At 43.4% G+C, this 25,294-nt stretch overlaps 1 protein-coding gene across 2 annotated transcripts in view; it reads left to right on the top strand.

The window, feature by feature from the left end:
* The window catches only part of LOC136632382 (interferon regulatory factor 3-like), a 35,654-nt gene extending 11,696 nt beyond the window's left edge, over window positions 1-23,958 (top strand). The window contains exons 4-10 of one of the 2 annotated variants that reach the window (XM_066607209.1): window positions 2,969-3,057; window positions 10,943-10,991; window positions 13,930-14,085; window positions 15,298-15,381; window positions 18,949-19,314; window positions 22,012-22,130; window positions 22,947-23,958. In XM_066607209.1, the coding sequence (XP_066463306.1) occupies window positions 2,969-3,057; window positions 10,943-10,991; window positions 13,930-14,085; window positions 15,298-15,381; window positions 18,949-19,314; window positions 22,012-22,130; window positions 22,947-23,117 (1,034 nt within the window). In that variant the 3' untranslated portion in view covers window positions 23,118-23,958. The remainder of the gene's footprint in view (window positions 1-2,968; window positions 3,058-10,942; window positions 10,992-13,929; window positions 14,086-15,297; window positions 15,382-18,948; window positions 19,315-22,011; window positions 22,131-22,946) is intronic. The other variant, XM_066607210.1, reaches the window with a different exon arrangement.
* The last annotated feature ends 1,336 nt before the right edge of the window (window positions 23,959-25,294 follow it).

Below are 25,294 nucleotides of genomic sequence, written 5' to 3'. Positions count from 1 at the left end.
CGAAACAGGTTTTTTTTTTTTTCAACCCCCCCCCACCCCCCACCCGTTCGGCGCGAGACAACCCCAATGCAGGGGTTAAAAAAGAACACCGGAGAGTGCTTACCTGAATCCCCGCGCTCCGGTGACTTCTTACTTACCTGCTGAAGATGGCCGCCGGGATCTTCACCCTCGGTGGACTGCAGGGCTTCTGTGCGGAGCTACACGGAGCCCCATTGAGGAAAGAAGAAGACCCGGACTGCGCAAGCGCGGCTAATTTGGCCATTAGACGGTGAAAATTAGTCGGCTCCATGGAAACGAGGACGCTAGCAACGGAGCAGGTAAGTGAAAAACTTCTTATAACTTCTGTATGGCTCATAATTAATGCACAATGTACATTACAAAGTGCATTAATATGGCCATACAGAAGTGTATAGACCCACTTGCTGCCGCGGGACAACCCCTTTAAGTCCCTTAGCGTTATACATGCTGCATGATAAATCACCCATGATCACTATATGTGTAGTAGGCCCACTGTTTGAATCCCTGCCTGTTCCCAGCGGGGACGGGGGTTGTTGGGGGGAAGGGGTGGGATGACACACTAGAAAGACAAGACAAATAACCAATAACGCAATAGGTGACTAGTGTCTCTTGATAGACTGCGAGGGCTAACCATGCCATCGCTTCCGTGTGGAATAGCGTGAATTGGCTAACATGTGAACACACTCTCTCACCCCCCGCACTCCAAAAGAATTTTCTCAATGCTCTTTCTGCAAACCATGTAATCCCTGAACAGGTCCAGGATACCCCCACCCTCCCAGATAACTCAGGCTCCCTCAGGAGAATATGCATCGGATGCTTGGACAGTTCTCTCAAGTTAGATCTCTTGGAGGGGGCGTCAGGGTTCCATGGTTCCTCTGTTGTGTCTCTTGCTGTCGTCACGAACAGTGGCCTACTGCCTGCCAGTCCACTCTTGTGGGGGCAGAAGAGAGGAAGGTTTAGGCCAATCCGGAAGAGTTACGGACAGAAGCTCAAAGGTGTTCAATAAGTTAGGCAAGTCGCCCGCTGTACTATCTCATTGAAAAACTCCCGAGCCCAGTTTTCCAGCTGGGAGTTGCCGATTTCCTCAGTGAGGCACCAGATTCTCAAGTTGTTTCTGCAATGTTGGTTTTCTGTTAATGGTGGATGGGGAGCTGTCTGTGCAGAGTGTTAGGGAAAGCGCTGCAGTCCCTGGCGCACTGCCATCCCCCTTAAAACAGGTCTCTTTTGTGACCCCAGCTCCTCTGAGGCTTCTCAGCTTTCCCTTTCCCCCAAGGGCCCTTTCAAATGGAGAATGTGGATGGGGGGTTTTCAAATCCCCTGAATTTTCGTACTGGGAGTTCATTGCATTAATAATGGCTTGTGCAGGGGATTCTTTCCCCAAGACGTTCCCTTTATCTCGGGCCGAGCCATGGCCCCGCTGCCTTTGCGACTTAGGTATGGTTACCAGACTGTGTAGAGTCTCCCTGATGCTTCCTGTCTGCTCTGTCATCACAGTGGGAGTGCTGCCGGCCATAACATCCGAGGCTGTCCCACCAGATGCTGCTCTTCCCACCTAGTTACAGCCAGCAGGTGCCACGGGAGTCCCCATCTCTGCCGCTACCTCCTCTGCTGGGATCTCCACGGCCGGCACCTCACCCACGTGTGCAGCTCTCTTCCGTTGGTGGTGCCATCTTGGAAGTAGCGCCGCGCTCTCCGATGTTTCCTGCACAGCGGAGCAGGGTCCAATCCACATCTGGGGTCTGGATAATGGTGTCTGGGCCGGGAGCGATGTAGAGAAGCGTCTCACTTGCCCATCAGCCGGCCACACCTCCCACTGTTGCTATATCTTTTAACGGACCAGTCTGTCTGATTCTGAGTTTTTTGCTCTGTTGATGACAACTTATTTTGACTAGTTTGGATAAATTTTTATTAACATCTGTCCGCGATCAATACAGGTAACGGATTTGATGTAAAAGTTGTCCCAGAACTGGTTGTTTATATTTTTCATTTTTTTCCTTTCTCTAATTAATAATCATCTTTCACCCAGCCTTTGTCACCATAAGTCTTCAAGAGAGAAGACCATGAGTCTTCAAGGGAGAAGTTCTGGAACAGTGTTGTCCTTCTCAGAGCGGTTACCCTGTGTAGGCAGGAAATTAATAGATTAATAGTCCCTATTTAGTGGTTTTACAATTACAAGTTAGGTTTTACCTTCTACAATGGTGTCTGTTTTAGGTTTTTTCTTTAATCAATTATTTTGACTATGTGGTCACAAACTCCAATTTTCCATTTGTACTCCTATTTTATCATAGAACGTTACAAGGAAAAAGGTCAGTGGATCAACTACTATTTTGATATATAAAGGCCTAAAATATCCATGTGCTGTGCCAAATGTTGACCAGAGTGATGGAGAATCAGTCTTTGGACTTAATGTTCCTTGCGTAAATACATAAGTCCAAAGTTTGGTGGAGGTGGAATAATGGTCTGGGGATTTTTTTTAGTTGCTTTGTGCTAGACTACATAGTAACTAGAGATGAGCGAACGTACTCTGTAAGGGCGATTTCGCAATCGAGCACCGCGATTTCCGAGTACTTCGCTACTCGAGGGAAAAGTACTCGGGTGCGCCGGGGGGGGCAAGGGGGGGGCCCTCTCTCTCTCCCCCCCCCCCCCCCCGCTCACACCCGAGTACTTTTCACCCGAGTAGTGAAGTACTCGAAAATCGCGGTGCGAAATTGCGAAATTGCCCTAACCGAGTACGTTCGCTCATCTCTAATAGTAACATTGAAAAAAAAAATCTCAAAAACCTTGTCTCACGTCACAGAATAGCTGCCTTCACAATGCAGCTATTCTCATAACTCTCCAAGGAACAATGCCTCTATTGGGAATAGTAACATGTAATCAATTTTACATATGCCAAATAGAGCATTTCATTGGGCAAAATGAATAAATAATTAAATTAGCGTTTTCTCCGCAGATGATGTGGCTTCTGAAGACTTGAATGACAGCATCAGTCCAACTGCTGGCACAACCAACTTGAACATCTCAGGAAGCCAGATCGCGGGGGTTAGTTGATTTGCATTTTTCTTTCTGCAAAGTGCCAAACAACCCCAGTATAACTTCCGCAGAATGACTAACATTCTACTGCGGTATGGTTGGCACGCCATAAGTCTCACATTCACTACTGAATTGTCTTGTTATGGAATTCAATGTTCCGTCAATATGCTGTGAGGCTCCAAATCAGAGGTGGTTATGGCGGCCGCCGTGAGAAAGCAATGAAACACAGAGATCAGGCCTGTGTCTAGAAGCAATCTGTGTTTATTCTGTACATTGTCATTTCTTATACAAAAAATAGAAGGAGTATCAGTAGGCGTATCAGTGCAAAGGCTAGTGTTACAAAGTTCAATCTGTTATACTGAGGTCAAAGTACTAAGGTGGTGAATAATTGCGTTTTCTCAATAAACATGGCTTCTTTTGTTGGAATGTATACTGGCTGTCTAGTACCTTGATTCTTTATCACAATCTACATTTTAATCACATGCCCTAGACAGCAGTTAATGATCGAAGCATTCCATTATCCTTTGATCATTGTAACGAGATTAACAAGATCTTGGAGACATGATGGACATTTAAGATTACACCTCTACTTAATGTAATTAAGTACTAACCTAAATGTACAAGCATTTATCAGAGCTTTTCATAGGACACAGAATAGAGTGTACAATTTAGGCCTAAAGCCTCCGGAAACGTATATCAAAGATACATACATATATAAATTAGTATGTTCATAACCCTCACAATCCCCCATTCAAAACAGTCCATCTTGAAAAGAGCCTTTGTTGTGGTACTATCAAGGGTGCTAAGCCACCCCTGCCGGTCTTTCTATCCTCTTCGCCGGATCCCCACTGTTGTTGCTCTTTTACTCTTTTGACTGTTTTAACGATATCGTAGAGGGAGCGATTCCAGATAATTTGCTTGTCTCCGTATCCCACAGAATGTCCATAAGTTGCAAACACCATCACTTTTCCTCTGGCTCGGGAACTTTCTTGCAGTGGGAGGCATGTATCCACTTTTTACAGAAGTAGGCGTTGACAACAGAACTTGGTATGGTCTGTCAAACCTTGGGTCCAAGGCCTTTATTACGTGTCTTTTTGCGACCACCCAGTCTCCAGGCTGCAAGAAATGAGTCCCCTCTAGGTTGTCAGGGTCTGGAATTGGGGAAAACACTAGATCGGGTGTTATTTTCAGTTTACGACATAATTCTTGTACATATTCAATAACCTTATCACACCCCTGCTGTAGGGCCTGTGGATGGTACAGGCCTAATCTTGGCATAGAGCTAAACACTTCTTTTAACTTAAGCGTACCGTTTTAGTTCTTTCAACTCTGCGGGTGATATGGAGTGTGAAACGCTTGTTCCACTCCCAGGCTGACATCACCTCTTGCATCACTTAACCTGTAAATTGTGTACCTCTGTCACTCTCAATTGTCTCTAGTACCCCAAATCTACATACAAGTTCTGACACAAGTTTAGTCACTGTACATTGTGTGGTGGCTTTGAACAGGTCCACGCACACAAGGACGTACTCATATCTGCCTGATTTGGGAAGCTGGATGTAATCGATTTGTAATCTCTGAATAGGATACAGTGGTCTGGGTGTGCACTTCACATATGCCTTTGCCAACCTGTCGAACCCTGCAGCATACTATACCTTGTGCAGAACAGAAACCATGGCATTCCGAGAGGCATGCACTTTCCCGTGAGCTAGGACGGCGAGGTGGGGGTAGGCAGCCGCTGGTACATCATCTACGTCCCGTAGGATGCCAAATCCCAAATCAACAAGAGTGGTGGGACCAAGATCCAACTTACAGCCCAAGGGGTCTTGCGTCCTGTCCAGGAGGGCTGCAGCCTTGGCTGCCCTATCCCTTGCTCTCTGGTGACTGCCCCTGCATGTGTGCTTTAACCTTTATTATGGCCACCTGTCCTGGCAACATGATAGCTTAATGGGCTTGCCTTGTGCCGTGAGAAAGCTCCTGGACCGCCAGATGGGTCCATAATCGTGTGCAGTACCAAAGGCGTACCTGGAATCAGTGTAGATGTTAGCAGTGATAGCTTTTTCAATCGTACAGGCCTCAGTTCCTGCGCTGACATGTATGGCGGCAGTGGTTTTTGTACAAGCATCTCATTCAGTGTGACTACTTCAAAACCTGTTACAAACCTTCCTTTGTCATTCAGGTCTCTAGATCCATCCACAAACATTTCAAGGTGGGGGTTTAGGAGGGGTTTGTCAGTGACATGTGTGAACCCAGCTGTCTCCTGCTCCATGAGCGCTGCACAATCATGCTGGTGTTCTGCGTCAAAGGCCTCCTCTTCATCAGTCAGAGAATTTGCAAAAAGCTGGTCCTCTGTACTTACTCCCCCATTTGAATCAGTGTCACCTAATGGCAATAAGGTGGCCGGATTCAAAGTGGTGCAACGTTGAAATGAGACATTGGATGAAGAGTGTAATGCAAGTTCCATTTTGATCTGTCTAGCAAGGGACAGATGTCTACGGCTTACCTGTGTCAGGATACCATGTATGTCATGTGGGGTGTAGATCACCATGGTGTGATCTAGGACAACGTCAGAACTTTTGTCCATTAGTGCCTGAACTGCTAGAACCGCTCGGACGCAGGATGGAGACCCTCTAGCCACAGCGTCAAGATGGGCACTGTAGTATGCTACAGGTCGCTTTTTGTCACCATGCATTTGTGTCAGTACAGCGGTGGCGTGTCCCTCCATCTCAGTGACGTACATTTGGAAAGGGTTGTCATAGTCTGGCAACCGCAGTGCACCCGGTTACCTGTACTTTCAGCTGATAGAAGGCTGACTCGGCCTGCGGGGTCAGGGCAAATGGCCGTGAACCCAAGCAGTCGTACAGAGGCTGCATGGTCATGGAGGCAGAGCGTCCATTGCCAATAGTATGAAACCAGTTCCAAGAAGGTACGCAACTGGGCATGGGAGGTGGGAAGTTGCATGTCACTTACCACCTTCGTGCGTTCCGGCGTCAGGTGCTTAGTACCTGGACCTAGGCAGTGGCCCAGGAACACTACGTGAGACTTGCAGAACTGAAGTTTCTTTTTGCTGGCTTTGCAGCCATTCTACTCTGATGGAGGAAACACAAAAAGCTTAGTGATGCATTGAGGTAACTATTTGTGTCAGCAGTACATAAAAGAAAATAAAAAACAAATCATCAACATATTACAAGAGGGCGGTGCCCTCGCGAATTGGCCAGGCGTCTAATACCAGTTTCATGATTCTGGTGAACTGGTATTGGGCTATACTGTGCCCCTTGTGGCAGCACTATCCAACAGTACTGCTTTCCTCTGAAATTAAATACAAACAAATACAGACAGTCTGTCGAGGTCCGTCTGACTGGTAGCCCAAAGGCTCGAAGGAACGACACTAAGAACTTGTTTCTCTGCGTGCGTAAAAGTGAAGACAGGTAGAGGTGTTGCTAGGTCTGCTGCCATCCGACAGAAGGTCGGGTGACTTTCAGACCTGGGGTGTATACGAGCCCCACCGGACGGGTGAAGTTCGATACAAGGTCCCAAAGGTCCCATCATTTCGGTTCCCAATATGCTTTCAGGACTTTCCAGCACAAGGAAGCGCATGAGGCATCGTGACCCTTTAAACATTACCTCTAGTGGTTCAGTTTCTGCCAGCTAAATCGGCACTCCTGAAACCCCTTGCACCTATTACTGCTAGACAATCAGGCTGGTATTCTATTTAAAATAGATCAGAATCTTGTTGCAAAAAAAAAATTAAAAATTTAGAAATTGCTGACCTGCAATACCTGGATCACTTATGTCAGATGTCCAGTTCCTTGGGCTAAGCAGTGACTCAGGAATTGGAGTTTGTCTTGGAGGTGGCTTACTATTTGTCAGGACCTGCGGAAAGCTGAGTTTCTGCAGTAGCTATCAAGACAAATACATGAGCCGGATCCACCAAGAGAGCAGTTAGTTTACAAACCTCCTCTGAACTGTCACCTGAGGTCTCAACCCGTACCGATCCATCCGGTGAAAATTTGATGGATGCAGATAAGGCTTGTAAGATATCAATACAAATAACAGAGACATGAATTACAACAAGGCAGAATAATCCACAAACATCTATCCACATTGAAATATGATATTCTTTAAGCAAATTCATTATTAATCTGATCCTGCCTGCAATATCTCATCAAATTTGAGAAGGAAAAAAAAAAACTTTTCCTAACTGCCCAAGCTCCTCACCCCCTCCCTTTGTAGACAAAAGAAGGATGAAACATTACCTACTTTTACATTATCTAGCTCCACCCCTTGATGCTGGTCGTCTGCATGTCTCTCCTACAGAACATTCTCTCAGAGACAGTGCAGTACTAACAGCATTTAGCAGTGATACAGACGTCCAACCAATTACAGAACTGACATTTACCCCCCCCCCCAAAAAAAAAAAAATATATCTTAAAATCCCTATGTTCTCTATTTTTAAGACCGTATAATTCACATAATTCATTACAAGTTTCTTATTTCATCAGTGTCTGTCTTCCTTTCTATGACACTGAATTTTATCTCTATGAAACAGAATAGCTAAGATATTAATAAGCAACTAAAACATTCAGACTTTAAACAGCATTAATTATTAGTAATTACAAGACGTATACTTCTCTCCTAGGCTGGTCTGTGTTGAGGGTGGAGCAAGACCTCTTCCTATTGTTCTTCCCTCCCATCTCCTTACATCACCTAGCTCCACCCCCTGTGGTCTGGCTCAGCGTTTGGTCTTTCTTGCCTCATTTAGTTTCTAGCCACCGGACAGTATATACCATATAACACAATCTAACTCTCATACGGGCCCTTCATTAATACACAAATTCACACTCACTGGGGTTTTCATTCACTCATATACAGACTGATAAGTATCTCATGTGAAGTAGAAACTGGGATTGTATTTATTGTTCATAGAACTTCCCATATTGAACAAAGTATATATAATATATATATATATATATATATAAGAAAAACTCTTATGTACCGCGGTTTTTACATATTTTGTTCAGAATAGGCTATCCAATGACAAACATAATACAACTTATGCCCATTTCCATCCACATACTTATATTCACCACTCCAGATAGCAACTATTATCACTGTTCATTGTTAAACCTTCTACCTTTCCTTAAAGGGGTTGTCCCGAGGCAGCAAGTGGGTCTATACACTTCTGCATGGCCATAATAATGCACTTTGTAATGTACATTGTGCATTAATTATGAGCCATACAGAAGTTATAAAAAGTTTTATACTTACCTGCTCCGTTGCTAGCGTCCTCGTCTCCATGGTGCCGACTAATTTTCGCCCTCCGATGGCCAAATTAGCCGCGCTTGCGCAGTCCGGGTCTTCTCCTCTTCTCTATGGGGCTCCGTGTAGCTCCGCCCCGTCACGTGCCGATTCCAGCCAATCAGGAGGCTGGAATCGGCAATGGACCGCACAGAAGCCCTGCGGTCCATGGAGACAGAGGATCCCGGCGCCCATCTTCAGCAGGTGAGTATGAAGACGCCGGACCGCCGGGATTCAGGTAAGCGCTGTGGGGGTTGTTTTTTTAACCCCTGCATCGGGGTTGTCTCGCGCCGAACGGGGGGGGGGGGTTTAAAAAAAAAAAAAAAACCGTTTCGGCGCGGGACAACCCCTTTAACTCATTGAACCTTCAGCTAAAATAGTTTACATCAACTTTTTATTTTTACTTTCTTGTAACAAGTTATACTACACATTCTTTGTTCCCTATTAACCTGCACAGTCTGTTCACACCATTCACTACTACAGAGACAATATAAAAAAAAAAAAACATAGCTCACACCTTCTTACACTCAGAACATTACTTCACGGACAACATAAAAACCACACAGTATATATACTTCATTGTTCTTTTGAACCCCCACAGATGTGAGTGGGGTATAACTTTCTTACACTTACATGAAGAAGACTAAGTCGTACAACAAAGATTAGTTTACATAACAACAAGACTTACAAGACAAACAATAATGGTTATTTGTCACATAATTGTCCACAGATTTTGCATGAACTTACTTTATGTCCCAGAGGGACACAAACTATAAGAGGATTCCCTTTCTCTGATAACCCCTTACTGCCGTATCTATACTTGCCTTTTTCCAACTATTCAACATTTCCTGTAATCCATTATCTTTTGCCCACCCAGCATGACTGTCTGAAAACCTTTCCCACTGCTGGAGATCTAATACTCCTGTCCCTTTATATCCTATGTGCTTAAACAATTTATCACATCCTCTACCAACTGCAGCTCTGCCTTCTCTTTCTTGTACAATTTCTTTAGCTGTCTTCCATACCTTATCCTCTTTACCAGCAGTATTGCCCATGGCTGGCGGTTTATGTACACCAAGAGGCTTATTATTTTATCCTTTCACACACATAAAACAATCCCCTGACCGTTGAAATATACAAACGGAACTGCAGGGGGCCCTGTCCAGAATCGTGGCCTTGTTAGGGACTCCTTTCAGCGTCACTGATCAGGTTCCTGTTAACACGGGACACAGAGATTTATATTTGCACCCCGGAGGTCAGGTTCCGTCGATCAGGTCAACTCATCAATCACTCACTCGTGCATAAACAGGCACACATAAAGACAAAAACATTTGAATGTCAGTTACTACTTTTTTTAAGTGTCAGTACTTCCTCACTTGTCTGTAAGTGTCGGTACCTCCCAACCCTGCTTATTTTTCCCCCGTCTCAACTACTTCTCTTATACCTATAAGAGGCTCCCATCAGGGATTTTATCCCCTGAAAATTTTTAGGCTTCCCTGGTACAATTTATACCATGCCTTCCAGAGATCGGCAAGAGGGTTTCATATTCTGTACACTGACCATGCAAAGTAACAAATAAAGACAATAACAGTTAAAGAACACCCGCACAGCATATTCAGCCCACCATATGAATTCTTAAAAAGCTTGAAGATTTATAAGAGGCATGCACTTCTTACCCCTCGGACAGGAAAGGAGCAGCCAAGAAGCACGGATAGATTGTGGCAAGATAAAGCCTTACCTTACTGCGCAGTTTTTGTAAATCCGTGGTTCCGAGTGGCTCCTTATCCCATCTGGGTCCGGGGGGGTTTGAAGTGCAGGTGGTCCTCTTGTTCCTTCAAGCCCCACGTTTTGGGCACCAAAAACTGTTATGGAATTCAATGTTCCGTCAATATGCTGTGAGGCTCCAAATCAGAGGTGGTTATGGCGGCCGCCGTGAGAAAGCAATGAAACACAGAGATCAGGCCTGTGTCTAGAAGCAATCTGTGTTTATTCTGTACATTGTCATTTCTTATACAAAAAATAGGAGTATCAGTAGGCGTATCAGTAGGCGTATCAGTGCAAAGGCTAGTGTTACAAAGTTCAATCTGTTATACTGAGGTCAAAGTACTAAGGTGGTGAATAATTGCGTTTTCTCAATAAACATGGCTTCTTTTGTTGGAATGTAGACTGGCTGTCTAGTACCTTGATTCTTTATCACAATCTACATTTTAATCACATGCCCTAGACAGCAGTTAATGATCGAAGCATTCCATTATCCTTTGATCATTGTAACGAGATTAACAAGATCTTGGAGACATGATGGACATTTAAGATTACACCTCTACTTAATGTAATTAAGTACTAACCTAAATGTACAAGCATTTATCAGAGCTTTTCATAGGACACAGAATAGAGTGTACAATTTAGGCCTAAAGCCTCCGGAAACGTATATCAAAGATACATACATATATAAATTAGTATGTTCATAACCCTCACAGTCTCAAGCTAAACACTATTAATACTGTACAATATTACCGCAATTTTCAATCAGTTTCTATTTGTATCCGGGTCATGATTGTTACAATATTGCTAAGACTGATTCTTATATGTTTCACAGGACAGATATTTGACACAGGGAATGACAGAGATCTCTATTAATGATGAAGGTAAATATTTTTCTATATGAAACTATATGAAATTGTATAGAATGTACTGCAGAAAATAAGTATAACTAGCAGCAATAGACAAAGTAAAAAAAAAAAGGGGAACTGCATTTATTAGTAGTAGTGGTATTGTCACAATCCACACTATTATATCATTATGTTACTTATAGGCTACGTCCACCTTTGCAAGCTTTTTTTATACAGCAATGCATCTAAAAAAAATAAAAAAAACCTTTGCAATTACTCGTGATTTTAAATATCCCGCCTTTTAAGTATATAGCAGGTTCATGCAACTGCTGCTCCATAGATCCAGACTACAAATATACCCTACAAGACAGGAATTTATGATGAGCCTGTACCACAATGCTCGTATGAAAAAGGCACACATTTTTCCACAAGTCATAGTTTTGCAAAGATTTGTGACTTTTTTTTAACTGCCCTTGCCTCTTTTGCACCACAGTAGTGCATGCTATATTGCACCTTACAAAAAAACCTAAAAACATTTAAAAACACATGTGGCCAGAGCCCTGACCCTAAATTGCACTATAGACAGCTAGTGATAATAAATAGATATACTAATACATTCAATATAGAAAGTGCTGTGTGCATTACAGGCTAAGGCCTTGTTCACACAAGCGTTGTTTTGCACATGCGTATGTGCGTGCAAAACAGAGCTGCATGGATGTGCAAAAAAAGCATGTGAACGAAGGTCCGTGCCCATTTCTTTCTAAAGGGGCCGCCGCTGCTGCCGGCGGCCCCATTGAAAGCAAGGGGATGCCGGCAACCCCTGCAGGGATTTTTGGGGAAGGGCTTTAAATATAAGCCCTTCCCTGAAAATCATTCCCAGCTTGTGTCCAAAAATAAAAAAAAATAAAAATACTCACCTGTTCGCCACTTTTGGGGGTTCGGTGCGTCTAGCAACTTGGCTCGCTGGCAGTGTATTGAAGCTCTTTCAACAGGCAGGGATTTAAAATCCCTGCCTCCTGAAAGGGCTGCATCTGGTTGGCTGAGCGCTCAGCCATTCATTGAATGACAGCTAAACGCTGCTTGTGATTGGTCACAGCGCTCAGCCAATCACAAGCAGTGCTCGGCCATTCATTTTTAAGGTAACAACGTCCCCGGTCTCTCAACCTTATGCGTTACGCTAGTATACACCTAGTTTCATGCCTCTGATGAAACTAAGTGTATACTAGCGTAACGTGTAAGGTTGAGGGGCCGGGGACATTGTTACCTTAAGACAGGTCTAGCAGTGACTCCTCCATGCAGGTTCCAGTATTGTGTCTTTATCCTGGCATTTGGTTTGCAGTCACACTTTTGCTGCGGGATATATGATGCTGAGGAGATCTTAGGCCCCCTGCACATGGGCGGAAATTCTGCGGTGGGATTTCCCGCAGACTTTCGGCCCTGCCCGCCTGCATAGGATTACATTACAATACACAATCCTAAGCAGACGGCCGCGATTTGTCTGCGTGAAAATGCACGCGGAAAAAAAATCACGGAATGCTCTATTTCTGTGCGGGTCTCGCAGAGGCCCACATAGAAATGTCACTCCCAGGCTGCCGGCTCCGCCCTGTGCATGCGCCGGCTGTCTGGCAGCCGGCACATCACAGAGCCGGAGCCGCGGGAGAGGTGAGCGCCGCACTGGTCCCTGCAGGGGCTCTGGTCAGGTCCCGCTGCGAGAATTCTTGCAGTGGGATCTGACCTGGCCGTCTGCAAGTGGCCTTATCTGTGATTGTGGAGATGTATATGTATATGTATGTTTATGTATTATCTCTAGCTGTCTATAGCGCAATCTAGGCACAAGGCTCTGGCCACATATGCTTTTAGGTTTTTTTTAAGGTGATGTGTTTGTGTACCATGTTTAATAAAGGTGGAATTATCAGTATTTGAGTGCTGGCATGTGTTTGCTTGCTTCCTGCTCTCTCTGTCTTTAGATGCTAGCTTCAGCAGGCCATATGCAAATTTGTGCACCATTAGTTACTTGAGATTGATTGAGGCTGTACCCACTGTTTTTGTTTTTTGTTTGGATTGCTATCTTGCACCAGAGCACTGTATTCAAGCAACTGGTGCAACCCTGTAAATAATGCTTAAGGCCCATTTAGACACAACAATAATTGCTCAAAAGATGTCGCTCAAGTGACTTTTGAGCGATCATCGTTGTGTCATTTACAGCCCAAGATAATCGCTCAAGATGAGCGATCACCTTGCGCTGAAAGAAGACGATGAGCGACGGGATAACGAAAACTGCACGATGTCAGTGCAGTTACACACAACGATTATCGCTCAAAATACGGCTTTTGAGCGAATTTTGAGTGATAATCATTGTGTCTAAATAGGCTTTTAGGCAGGACATACTGCATGTAAGATGTGAGCTAGAGCTGTCAGTCATCTCGGGTGCAACCTAATCTATAGGTAGCAGTAAAAGAATGTAAATTTTTCTGCAACTGTCCTTCTGTTCAAGTGCATTTACCCACAAAGTGTGAGCGAAGCCGTTAGGATAGTGCACTTCATCTAGAGACTGCCAGCATAGTACCCCTCTAATCTGCAAACAGGCGGAGAAATCAGGAAATAAAATAAGAAATGCCAAAATAGCCAACGTTGCAACATCAACATTTCCAGGAATACCCTGTTTCCCTAAAAATAAGGCATACCTTGAAAATAAGACATAGCATGATTTTCCAGAATTTTTGAGGATCCAAAATGATTTTTCAGGCTTTTTGAGGATGCTTGAAATATAAGCCCTACTCCAAAATTAAGCCTTGCTAACAGTTAATTTAAAAAGTCAATTTAAATAGTGTCCAGGCAGCTATACATGTAAAAAAGGTTAAACCTTTTTGAATAAAAATTAATATAAGACACTGTCTTATTTTCAGGGAAACGCGGTATCTTCTGTTGACCCCCATGCGGATTATACAAATAACTGCATTCACATTATGTCTAGATCTGTACCTTGCTGCTGAAGACTTGGAAAGCCCACTTGAGATCCAGTGTTGGACTGGTATTTTATCTCCTGATGTGTATTTGGCTGAGGCCGGTGCCAGTGCCAGTCCTGCCCTCCCTAACGTTTCACCATATTCAGACTTTGACGAGAAATCTAGTAAGTACACTATAAAAATCAGTGGCAAATGTAATCCTTCTGTAAATGTACAGGAAGTGTAAGTCCTCCTCTTTGAAGTAATCAAATTTTTTTCCTTCTTTAACATGACATTCTGCATCAATTCCTTCAAGTTCTCAAGATCTCTGTTTGCTGTCATAGGAACTGTCATTGTTTATTTACAGACATTTGCTGAAACCATTGTACCCATTTTAAGGGTATTATTCAATCTTTAATAAAATGGGCCAGGACCCTGTACCCAATATGTGGCCCCAGCAATGACATCTCGACCAATTGCATATTAGCGGTGAATTTGCACCTGCTCATTGGTTTCAATGGGCTCTTCAGCTGTGCAAATGTGCACAAGATACAGCATATCATATATTTTTTCATACACCCGAATTTCACACACAAAACACTGATATGTGGATGAACCCATTGAAATCAGTTGGTTCTATTCGCTGCCAATTATGGACGCAAAATTTCCTTGTGTAATACACAACGCAAATACAGCCATGTGAATGAAGCCTTAAAGGGGTTCTGACACAAATAATTTTTTTATGCTTTAGCAGCCATTGTTCCCTGGTCTGCCTAATGGACACAGGGAACCCATAGTTTAATGGCTGCTAAAGCATAAAAATCTTATACGTACCTTTTCTTCTGTTGTTGTTGTCAGCAGCGGGGTCAGCCTCTTCTTCCTGCACGAGCCGCGCTGCTCCGGGATCGCGCGCATACGCAGTGGAGAGGTGCCCTCTGACAGGAGTCAGGACAGGCCGCGTCTCCACTGCGCATGCGCAGAATCTCGGAGTTCAGCAGGACGGACGGGCCACCCACAGCAAGCACTGCTTGTGACGTGCTTGCTGTGGGCGGCCCGTCCGTTCACCTCGGAAGTGCCTGACGGACGGAGCAGAGCAGGAAGCGGTCTTTTTGACCGCTCCTGCTCTGCTTTTACAAGGCACAGAAGAAGATGCCGGCTGGAGGGGACATGCCTGGCGATCGGGCCAGGCCAGGCAAGGTGAGTAAAATTTTTTTTTTTTTTATGTCAGAACCCCTTTAATACAATTCTTTTACTATAAAGCACCTTTCCAATCTGCGTTAGCACTTACCTTTATAAGCTGTGCACATTACATTTGCTGCTCTCATAGTACCCATATCAGTAAAGACATCTCAGTTTCACAGTTTTTACTGTATAATGTCTCTTTGTCTTCTTTACAGGACAAGTTGAATATGCTGCAGTTGAAACACAAGAATCAGTGCATCAAAACTTACTGAATCAGTTTTTCCCGAACAAGAACTTTGGTAACTTTTTTTAAATTTCCTATTCAATTCAACGAATTTCTATACATTTCACATAATATTGAGGCTAATATTAATCCAAGCTGTAGAGAGCAATGACATTCTGACAGTATCTTGAAAAACTCCATCCACTTTAAAGTCTATGGAAACCTATATATATGAAAAATCAACACACACACATACCCTACTGCGTCCCTGCAAAAAATATCAGTTTTTTCTTGTATTGAGTTTTCATTCTCTTGTGTTTCGAAAACCTCTTACTTGGTTTGCAAGCTCTTATGCATTAAGTTTCTGGCTTGGGGGCATTTCCAACACTGATCAGCTGCTCTCTCTCATGAATGTCACGTTTGTCTTGAACTGCTAACAAAACCAAGAGATGATTAGGTTCCAGAGCAGTCAGGACAGACGTGTATGCTTGTTACTTGAGTGGCTAGATGCAGGAGCTAACAGAACCAAGGGGTAACAAAAGAGCGGGCACTCTGAACTCCACTGACAGAACCCACCTCAAAGTGGAGCACCCGTGCTGAAAGGGACGACCCCACTTCTTCCATGAGGACAGGTCCACAGTCAGAGGGAAACCAGAGTACAGAAAACCAGAGACAATCAGAGACTGACAACAAATGAAAGATAGGAATACAGAGTGCAAAACAAACAGAAACACAGGGGACAAACCAGAAAACATGAGCCAGATAGACAGGAGAACTAAGCAAGCTGACTTGATCAGAAACACTAAAATATAACCAGCATCTCCCAGCCAGGGAGCGCTGGGTTATATAGGGGGTGGGAAGAAACGGATTGGCTGACAGAGCTGTCAATCACAGCCACTCCCTTAGCTAACAGCTGCCAGACTAATTACCCCTACCTAGACAGGACCAAAGATATTAACCCTAGCTAGTCAGGATAAAACCCACAGTAGCTAAGGTGTGCTGGCAGTGACATGACAATGAACCTGCACAATCTCAGCACCCCCTCCCCTCCTCTTTCAGAGGCTGTGTAGCATAACAAGCTTTCCCATCCTCTCTCAGAGTAGCTGCTGGTCTGTACCTCCTCACTGCTGATAAAAGCAAAAAGAAATAACAGAGTAAGTTACAGCCCTCTGTAATAGTAGTTTTCTCTGCTCACTGTCCTTCTGATCTCTTTCATCATCCCTCAACACTGTCATACAGCGCTCTATAATAGCTCAATGGGAAAGCAGTGAATGCACATTCACAACAGCAGAGCAGGCTAGGGGAGGAGTCAGTCAGTTTACTCTGACTGAGGGATTTTGGTAAGATTTCAGTCCCCGAGTCTGTAGTGCCTTGGAAAACAATACAAGCATAGAAATCAAACATCAGAATTTTTAATGAAAATAAATTTCAAAAAGTCTTAATTTCCAAAAACACATTGATTGAAAAGTGAGTGCAAATGTGTACATAGCCTTTAAAGGGTTTTTCTGAGATTTAAGAAAAAATGAGAGGGGGCAAATAAATAATGGTGTAAAATAAAGGAAAATCATACTCGCCTTTTTATATGGCACCCCTGGTCCAGCATAGCCACTCCGGTCCGCAGAAGAGACTACTGCTGTCACATCCTATTCATTGCTTATATGTCTACTCAGTCAATCATTGGCCTCAGCAGGCATGTGTGATAGCTGCTGGAGGTGGCATTTAAAAGGTGAATGTTTTTTTTCTTTATTTCACAGCATTATTTGCCCCCTTGAATTTTTTTTGTTTCAAATCTAATTTGATTGCTTCTGGAGATCTACACCGAATCACTAGTTTTGCTCAATCTTTCTAACTACATCCATGCCCACATCTGTGGTGCGTTTCGTGATTGGTAGCACATCTAGTACAACTTGCACATTTCCAACCCACAGGGCTCTTGCTTATTGTTTGGGCCACACCTACCCTATGGGTCCTGCTCCACCCTTTTTTCTTTTGAACTGGATAGGTCTGAGTTGCGATACCCAATGCCCATAGGTTTGTCACTGCTTCTGTTTTTCTAATACTGAACAGTCCCTTTAATGTAAGTAAGCCTGCAATTACAGCAATCAGGTGTGTAATTATATTAATCCTGTAATCAGACACATATGAGTAGTGACATACAACAGAGGGCGGCCAAGGTTCTAGGAACAGACCCCCCTACAACATAAATACACTAGTTAATATGCTTTATGGTGGATTCCAGCACAGGCAAAATAAAAGCCAAAATCTTTATCAGTGCATAGAAAATATTGGCGAAATACACAGACATAGTGACCAGGAATATCACCAACGCGTTTCCAACGTAAAGGTTCATGTTCATGGCTTTTTTTTTTATTTTGTATTATTTGGCTTGGATTTTTTCCTCCGTGGTCACTGAAAAGTTATAATATTGTTATTTTTGCTCATCTACCTGTACATATATTTATGGCAACAGACCAAATCAATAAAATTTTGACCCATGCCATGAATAGGAACTTTTGTGTTTGAAACGTGTAGGCCAAATCTCTGGCTTCTACGTCTGTTGCAATTCTTTTTACTACTTTCTATGCAGTAATAAAGATTTTGCTTTTTATTTTGCCTTTGCTGGAATCCACCAGTCTATATACATCTATATGCTAATGGAGCCAGCGTTGATCTGTGCACAACTTAATATCTAGTTAAGGCCGCCTGCAGACAGGCGGGTCGGATCCGGCGGCGAGGATTCTCGCCACAGGACTCGACCCGCGTGCCTGCAGGGACCAGCGCACTCACCCACGCCCGCGTCTCCGGCTGTTTGATGTGCCGGCTTGCCGGGCAGCCGGCGCATGCGCAGACCGGAGCCGGCGGCGGGTGAGTGACGTTTCTGTGTGGGGCTCTGCGAGCCCTGCACAGAAATAGGACATGCCGCGGTTTGTCGCGCGGCCAAACCGCGGCCGTCTGCATAGGATTGCGTTTGTTAATGCAATCCTATGCAGGCTTCCAGCGGCTGAAATCCTGCGGGAAATCCCACCGCGGAATTTCCGCTCGTGTGCAGGCGCCCTAAAGCTACTTGTTTTCTCAGTTGTGTGTTCATGTGAACTTTTTTCATTTTACATGTGCTTAAGTTTTCAAACACGAGGCCCCAAAACAAAATGAAAATGTGGTTCCAGCTGGTGCCGGATATACCATCAAATTTCAACATCCCAGACCAGGATGACTATGCGCAACCACCCACCCCTTCTTGTTTCTTATCATGACATTCTGGTCATTCACCGCCTCATATCTCTGTATTTGTGGGATTCCTGTGCAGATTTACATGACCTGTTGGAAGGGGTAAAGTACTTGCTTTAGAACCTTGTGTGCCGCAGAGTGTTAAGGCAGCAGAATGCAGTCCTAAGCTCTCGCTCACAACTTGAAGGTTGTGAGTTCAATACCCGCTTGGTTCAGGTAGCCAGCTCAATGTTGACTCAGCCTTCCATCCCTCCGAGGTCGGTAAAATGAGTACCCAGCTTGGTTGGAGGTAATGAATAAAAATTACCTGAAAGCGCAGCAAAGTAAGTTGGCGCTAAACAAATAACAAGATTATTTTTTTTATTTACATTTATGTTGGAAGCACTTTAATTTACGATAATTTTATTTTTTCCTATAGAAACCGAATTTGATGTGAAGATTTATTACCGGGGAACTCTGGTGAAGAACACCCTAGTAAGGAACTCAAATGGCTTCCATATCACTTCAAATAAACAACCAACTCCTGAGAGTTATTTAGAGGAAGTGACACTGCCGCCACCAACCGCAATACATGACCAAAAAAAAGCTGCTGAAATAATTAAACTTCTAGAGAACCTGCAACTAGGCACAGTGGTGGAAGTGAGAGATGGGGCCATTTGTGCTAAACGCCTAGGCAAGTGCAGGAGCTACTGGGCAATGACAGACATGCCAAACACATATCAACCCAACCCTATAAACAAAACGGACTATTGCATTCTGTATAACTTTCAACAATTTGTCAAAGGTATGGCCCAAAATCTTTTTCATGAATATTGGTTTACTAGAAGTATATGCATGATACTAAAGCAATTAGGTCGGACTAGTGATATTGTCTTCTGTTTGTTAGAAACATTGATACAGGACTTGCTTTTCAGTAATGATTAATCAGCATGAAAATAGTTATCAAAGGAGAAATACTGCAAGTTGTCCTGCCTAGTCATGTTGCAAGATGGAAGCAAAGCAACTTCATTGGACTTCTGATGGTGGTCATTGTTGCAAGTCAACAAAATTTGGGGTTTAGCTCTGAAATGTAAAAAACTTTTCAAGATTTTCTGGTGGATCTTGATAATCCCCTTAACCTTACAAGACATCAAAAAATAAAAATGCTTTAAATATATTCATAGTCTTGAAAAAGACTGTTTCCAGCACTCTGTCTCACCTGTTGTGGTTTTCTAGGTAGTGAAGTCACAATTTCACTTAACTGGACAGCCAATTGCGGTACTGCTCAGTGGAGACAACATCATAGGCTCATGGCATGTTTGGCTGCTTTGGTCATATGATGTGGTATTAGTGGATGTGATATCACTACCCAGAGGACTGGTGGTGAGGGAGGCCTTGGCCTTCTTTTTCTGTTTGTAATTATATTTAAAATAGTCTTTTTTCTTGGATGTTTTTCAAAAGTCAACCTAGATCTCAGGAAAACCTCATTAAGGCTACATACACACTAGCGCTGACTGAAAGTTGTTCCTAAGAGACTCAGATGCAACTTGCGCTGGACAGCAGACGGATACTAGTCCGTGTGCTGTCTGGTATACACGGACACAACACATGCATTGGCATGTCTGATTTCTTGTCCATAAAATGGAAAGGAATATGGCTGTGCGTTCCTACACGCGAACCATGTGACCATGTGAAAGAATGTCCACGAGTATAGCTTCATATTCTATAGTGGGGCCATGTGCTGTTCGTGGAGTTACATGGACAGTGGCGTGCTGTCCGAGAGTTATGGGGATGCCACATACTGAGATGGAGATGTCAGGATGAGGTGGGTTAGCAGAGGGCAGAAACACCAGTAGGTCAGTTTTTGAGGACATAGTGTTAGAGATAGCGGACAGACAGTCGGTGGCATTCTGGAGGAATAGTGCAGTGATGTCACGGGAAGAGGTGTATAGCTGAGTATCATCAGCCTAGAGATGGTGCTGAAAGCCAAAACTCCTGATGGTTTGTCCAATAGGGGCTGTGTAGATGGAGAAGAGGAGGGGGCCGAGGACTGAGCCCTGGGGGACCCCAACAGCAGGGGGAAGAGGAGGGGAGATAGAACCAGCAAAGGAGATGCTGAACAAATGGTCAGATAGGTAGGAGGAGAGCCAGGATAGAGCAGTGTCTTTTAGGCCGATGGAGCGAAGCATACTGAGGAAAAGTTTGTGGTCGACAGTGTCAAATGCTGCAGAGAGATCGAGGAGGATCAGTAGGGAGTAGTCGCCCCTCGATTTGGCTGCCAGGAGGTCATTTGACAATTTTCTAAGGGCGGTTTCTGTCGAGTGTGGAGGATGAAAGCCGGACTGTAGGGGGTCAGGAAGAGAGTTTTCTGAGAGATAGCTTATAAGGCGGGAGTAAACCAGGTGCTCTAATAGTTTAGAGATGAAGGGGAGATTTCAGATGTTTCGGTAGTTGGCAGTATAGGTCGAGTCAAGAGTTGGTTTCTTCAGCAGTGGGGATATGATAGCATGTTTGAATGAGAAGGGGAAAATGCAACAGGTCAGAGAGATTGAATATAGTAGTGAGGTGGGAGATGACCACTGGGGAGAGGGAAAGGGGCGCTGGCGCAGGTGGTGGGGCGAGCAGAGGAGAGCAATCTAAAGACTTCTTCCTCTGTTTGTCTGAGTACAGAGAGTGAGCAGGAGCTAGATGCAGTACTGACGAGACTAGGGTTGGGGATAGTCTAGGATTGGGAGGTTATTTCCTGCTGGATGTCGTTTATTTTCTTTTTGAAGTAAGCAGCGAGCTCTTCAGCACTGAGATCTGCCATGGGGGGTAATGGGCGGGGCAGCAGTTTAGGACTAAGAAGGGAGTGGAAAGTGTTAAAGAGTCGTTTATGGTTGTGAGCTAGTGAGGAGATGAGAGAGGTGAAGTAGCCTAATGCTCCTTATACACAAGACAATTCTCCTTTAAACCAGTGCATGAGCGAGTGACGTCACAGCTAACTTGTTCGCAATCGTTCACACTCATTCAGCCTGTTTAGACAGGCAGATCATCGTTGAGCATCGTTCACTTCTCCTTCACTCCTCATTCAGCGCTTCACATGCTATGTGAAACATTGAGTAGGGAGCGTTTAAACAAGAAGTGAACAAGCTGCCAATGATTTTCATGCTGGCAGAAAATGAACAAAGATGAAAAGTGAACAATGGCTGCCGTTTAAACATAACGATTATCACACACGTTTAGTCGTTAAACTGATTTTTCAACGATAATGGGTAGATCTAAATGGTTCTTATGTGTTAAGGAGATAAAGTATTTCTTACTTGCATGTGGTATGGTGCACTCAGTTTATATATATATATATATATATATATATATATATATATATATATATATATATATATATATATATATATATATAATTACAGTATTGTAAAACATTGACCTATTAAATTGGTAGACCTGGTTGTTTTTTTGTTCTACTAGATTAGATTTGCTACAATAATTTTCTTCCTCTTTTCAGAGCTGATTGAGTTCATAGAAGAAAAGAGGAAGGAGTCTCCTCAGTATTCCATCTGGATTTGTTTGGGGGAATTGTGGCCGGATGAAAGATCATGGAAGAAGAAGTTCATTATGGTGCAGGTGAGTTTACCACCTGTGCAATCAACAAATCTGTTATAATTTACTGGTCTGATAGTCACATCATTCCTTAAATTTGATGTGATTGACCCACAATGCACAGTTATCCGTTAAAGTTTTTGCACTATGAACAAGGCATTCTTGCATGCATATCGGAATACTTTACTGTACTTTTTCTGCCGTCAGGACATGTTCATGTGTGCGTGGCAAACAAGTGCATCTATTGAAATGGATAATTAGTTGATGGTTTGTTTTTTTCCAAGGGTGTTTTATGTATCTCCCTGCATATTGCATGCGCATTTGTGCACCCCCATTGTCTTTTATGGGGGACTTTAATGCACAAATACACAGAAAGATACAGCATGTTCTATCTTTTTTAGTCTATTAGCCTATTGGTGAGTTCAGTAAATAGGCGTGTTGCCATCACAAAGGGGTTAAAGGGTTTTTTTGAGTTACAAAACTTTGGTGGCAGCGGGGGTGAAGTCATATATTGAAAAACAAAACAATACTCTCCTGCTGTGATGCTCCCCCACTGCCCCTTTGGTCTTCTGTTTACTCAGTCTGCAGTGGTCGTGACTGCTGCAGCCAGTAGGAGTCCCAACAGGGACGTCCTCAGTGATGTCCCTTAAACCTACTGGGGACTTCTACATTAGAACGCCTACATGACATTTTTTTGAGACATCAACAGGTCATAAGACCTGGTGACATCACCTGTCAGATGACGCGGCACGGGGCCCCAAAACAATATAAAAAAATTAACTTGGTCAACTCCTTTACCTCACCAAACCGCTTTACTAGAATATGTCCTTATTATTTCAGATCACACCAATCTCAATGCAAATGCTTCATGAGCTGAGTTACAACACCGGAGCCTCGTCGCTACGCAGCAGTGAGGTCAACCTGCAAATCTCCGACTCTCTGTCTCTGCACAGTACAAGTGATCTGCTGACTTTTCTTAAAGAGTTTGAGGAAAAGATGGATTGTGCTTAGATAACTCATAAATCATGCAGAAGATGAACGTGAAGGAATTTAATCCTTGATGTACAGTTTTGCTGTACAGAAATTGACTTTTCTGAGATGTCATTCCACAAAACATCTGAGATTCTCAACATCCCAAAAGAAGTCTTAATTACTTGGATCAACTGCACCTTAGACTTGTATTAACAAATGATCTATTAGAAAACGATCTCTACTTTTTCTGGGCTGCACAATGTACCTATATACACATATGGCCAAATATGGTGTCCAGACTGAACCCTTGGTGGCTCTGTAGGCTGCTCTGGTCTCTGACTAATAGAAGCCTATGGAGCTATCCAGATTTCTGTCTGGACGCTGTTTTCTTCGGCCATCCGTGGAGCCTTAAGATGGAACTCCCACACAGACTTTTGAATGGTATTTGAACGAAGCTTTAAAATGGCATTCCAAATAATAATTAATACAGATACATAAGATGTGTTCGAAGATTTGAATCATTATGTGCCCAAATCTCCAAATTTAGAATCCAGATGACTTCTCATTTAAGGAGCACCCTCTTTCATCGCCAGTGACCTCTAAGCTGCTGACATCTCCATGATGAACCTCAAAGAAATGATGTGATGTTCCAGAGGAGCGCTTTGTTCATACTTCATTTGACTGAGGACCTGCAACATGTTCTGATTTTGCAGTCTTAATTTACAAGTTTTACAGCCCACACATTCAAAGCAACGGGTTCGGTGTTGGGGTAAACTGTATGTTTTAGTGCCAGCATTTTGGGGTACTTATCTTGTATTGAATAACTTATTCACATTTGGGAGGGGCAATGGAGAATAAAAACAGCAATTCTGCCACTGTTCTTGAGATTCTTTTTTATAGCTTTCACTGCGCGGCATAAATGACATATTACCTTTATTCTGTGGAATGTGGAAATACATACAGTACATACATAGAATTCATTTTATTCATTTTTTCAAGAAGAGGTGAACAAAGAGCACAAATTCTGGCATCTTTTTTTGTCTTTTTCTATGACGTTCCCTAGGCACAATAAGTAACATACATTTTATTACAGAAGCTGCAATATCAATTATGTATACTTTGCCATGATACAAGATGACTTTGTGAGGGGAAAAAGTGTTTTGGGGGATTTTTTTTTAACTTTCTTAAAACTTTATTGAACTTTTTAAATGTTTTTTCTTTAGTCCCATATGGGACTTGAAAGTGCAATACTTTGGTCACTTCCATAATATATTGAAATACTTCTGTATTGCAATATTACTCTGTGTGTTGGTGTACGTGGCAAACCTGGGAGTCATTTTTAAACCCCTAACTGCTATGGTAATGCAACAGAATCCCGCCATCACATAACTGAGGTGCAATGTGCTTACAGAGGGATCTCCATCTCTCTGTAAAACAACTTAGGTGCTATAGTTCATATTGACCACAGAATTTTAAAGGGTTAAATGTCCAGTATTGGAGTCTCTAGGGCTTGGGATCATGCCTACAAGTGGGTCCCTTACCCCTTGTAAAGTTCTACAATCAGGCTTGATTGTGGCACTGAGAGGGCTGCCTGCCAGGACCAGTGTTTTCTACAGTTCAGGTAGTTGTGGCAGAAGTGTGCTCGTGCAATTATAACCATCTTCCTGCCGGTGATCACCTGGGCATGGAGGCAGCACACGCGCACTCACCTTAACATAATCATATGTCAAGGTCCACTAACTACCTAAGGCCTTTGACATAATGCTTAACATTGCTTCACAGCCACTCTGTCCTTCCTATTTGCTAGTCCAGGACATGTGACTGCTGCAGCCAATCACTGGCTATAGAAGGTCATATGTCCTGGTCAGCAGCAACCAGGAAGGACAGAGTGGCTGTGAAGCAATTTTAAGCCATGGGAAACCCCCGGCATTGAGTTTTCCTAAAGAAAAAAATTATTATGGGTAGGGAATTGTGTAAAATTTAAAAAAAATAGATACCTCTTAAATGCCCTCCCACTTTATAATCCATCACAGCCGCCCTGGTCCTGGATTCTTCTGCAGTGTACCAGTGGTAATGATGAAATGAACAGCACACAACTGCAGAAGACTGTGATTGGCTGCGGTGATCACGTGAACAATGAACAGCACTTGATCTCTGCATCAGCTTCTAGAACTATATTTTTTTTCCCTGGAAAACCCCATAAGATTTTTTTTTTT

The sequence above is a fragment of the Eleutherodactylus coqui genome, chromosome 6, assembly GCF_035609145.1.
Source record: "Eleutherodactylus coqui strain aEleCoq1 chromosome 6, aEleCoq1.hap1, whole genome shotgun sequence".
In the NCBI taxonomy this organism is placed as follows: Eukaryota; Metazoa; Chordata; class Amphibia; order Anura; family Eleutherodactylidae; genus Eleutherodactylus; species Eleutherodactylus coqui.
The sequence above is the reverse complement of the archived record's forward strand: the minus strand, read 5'-3'. Positions and strand labels throughout refer to the sequence as shown.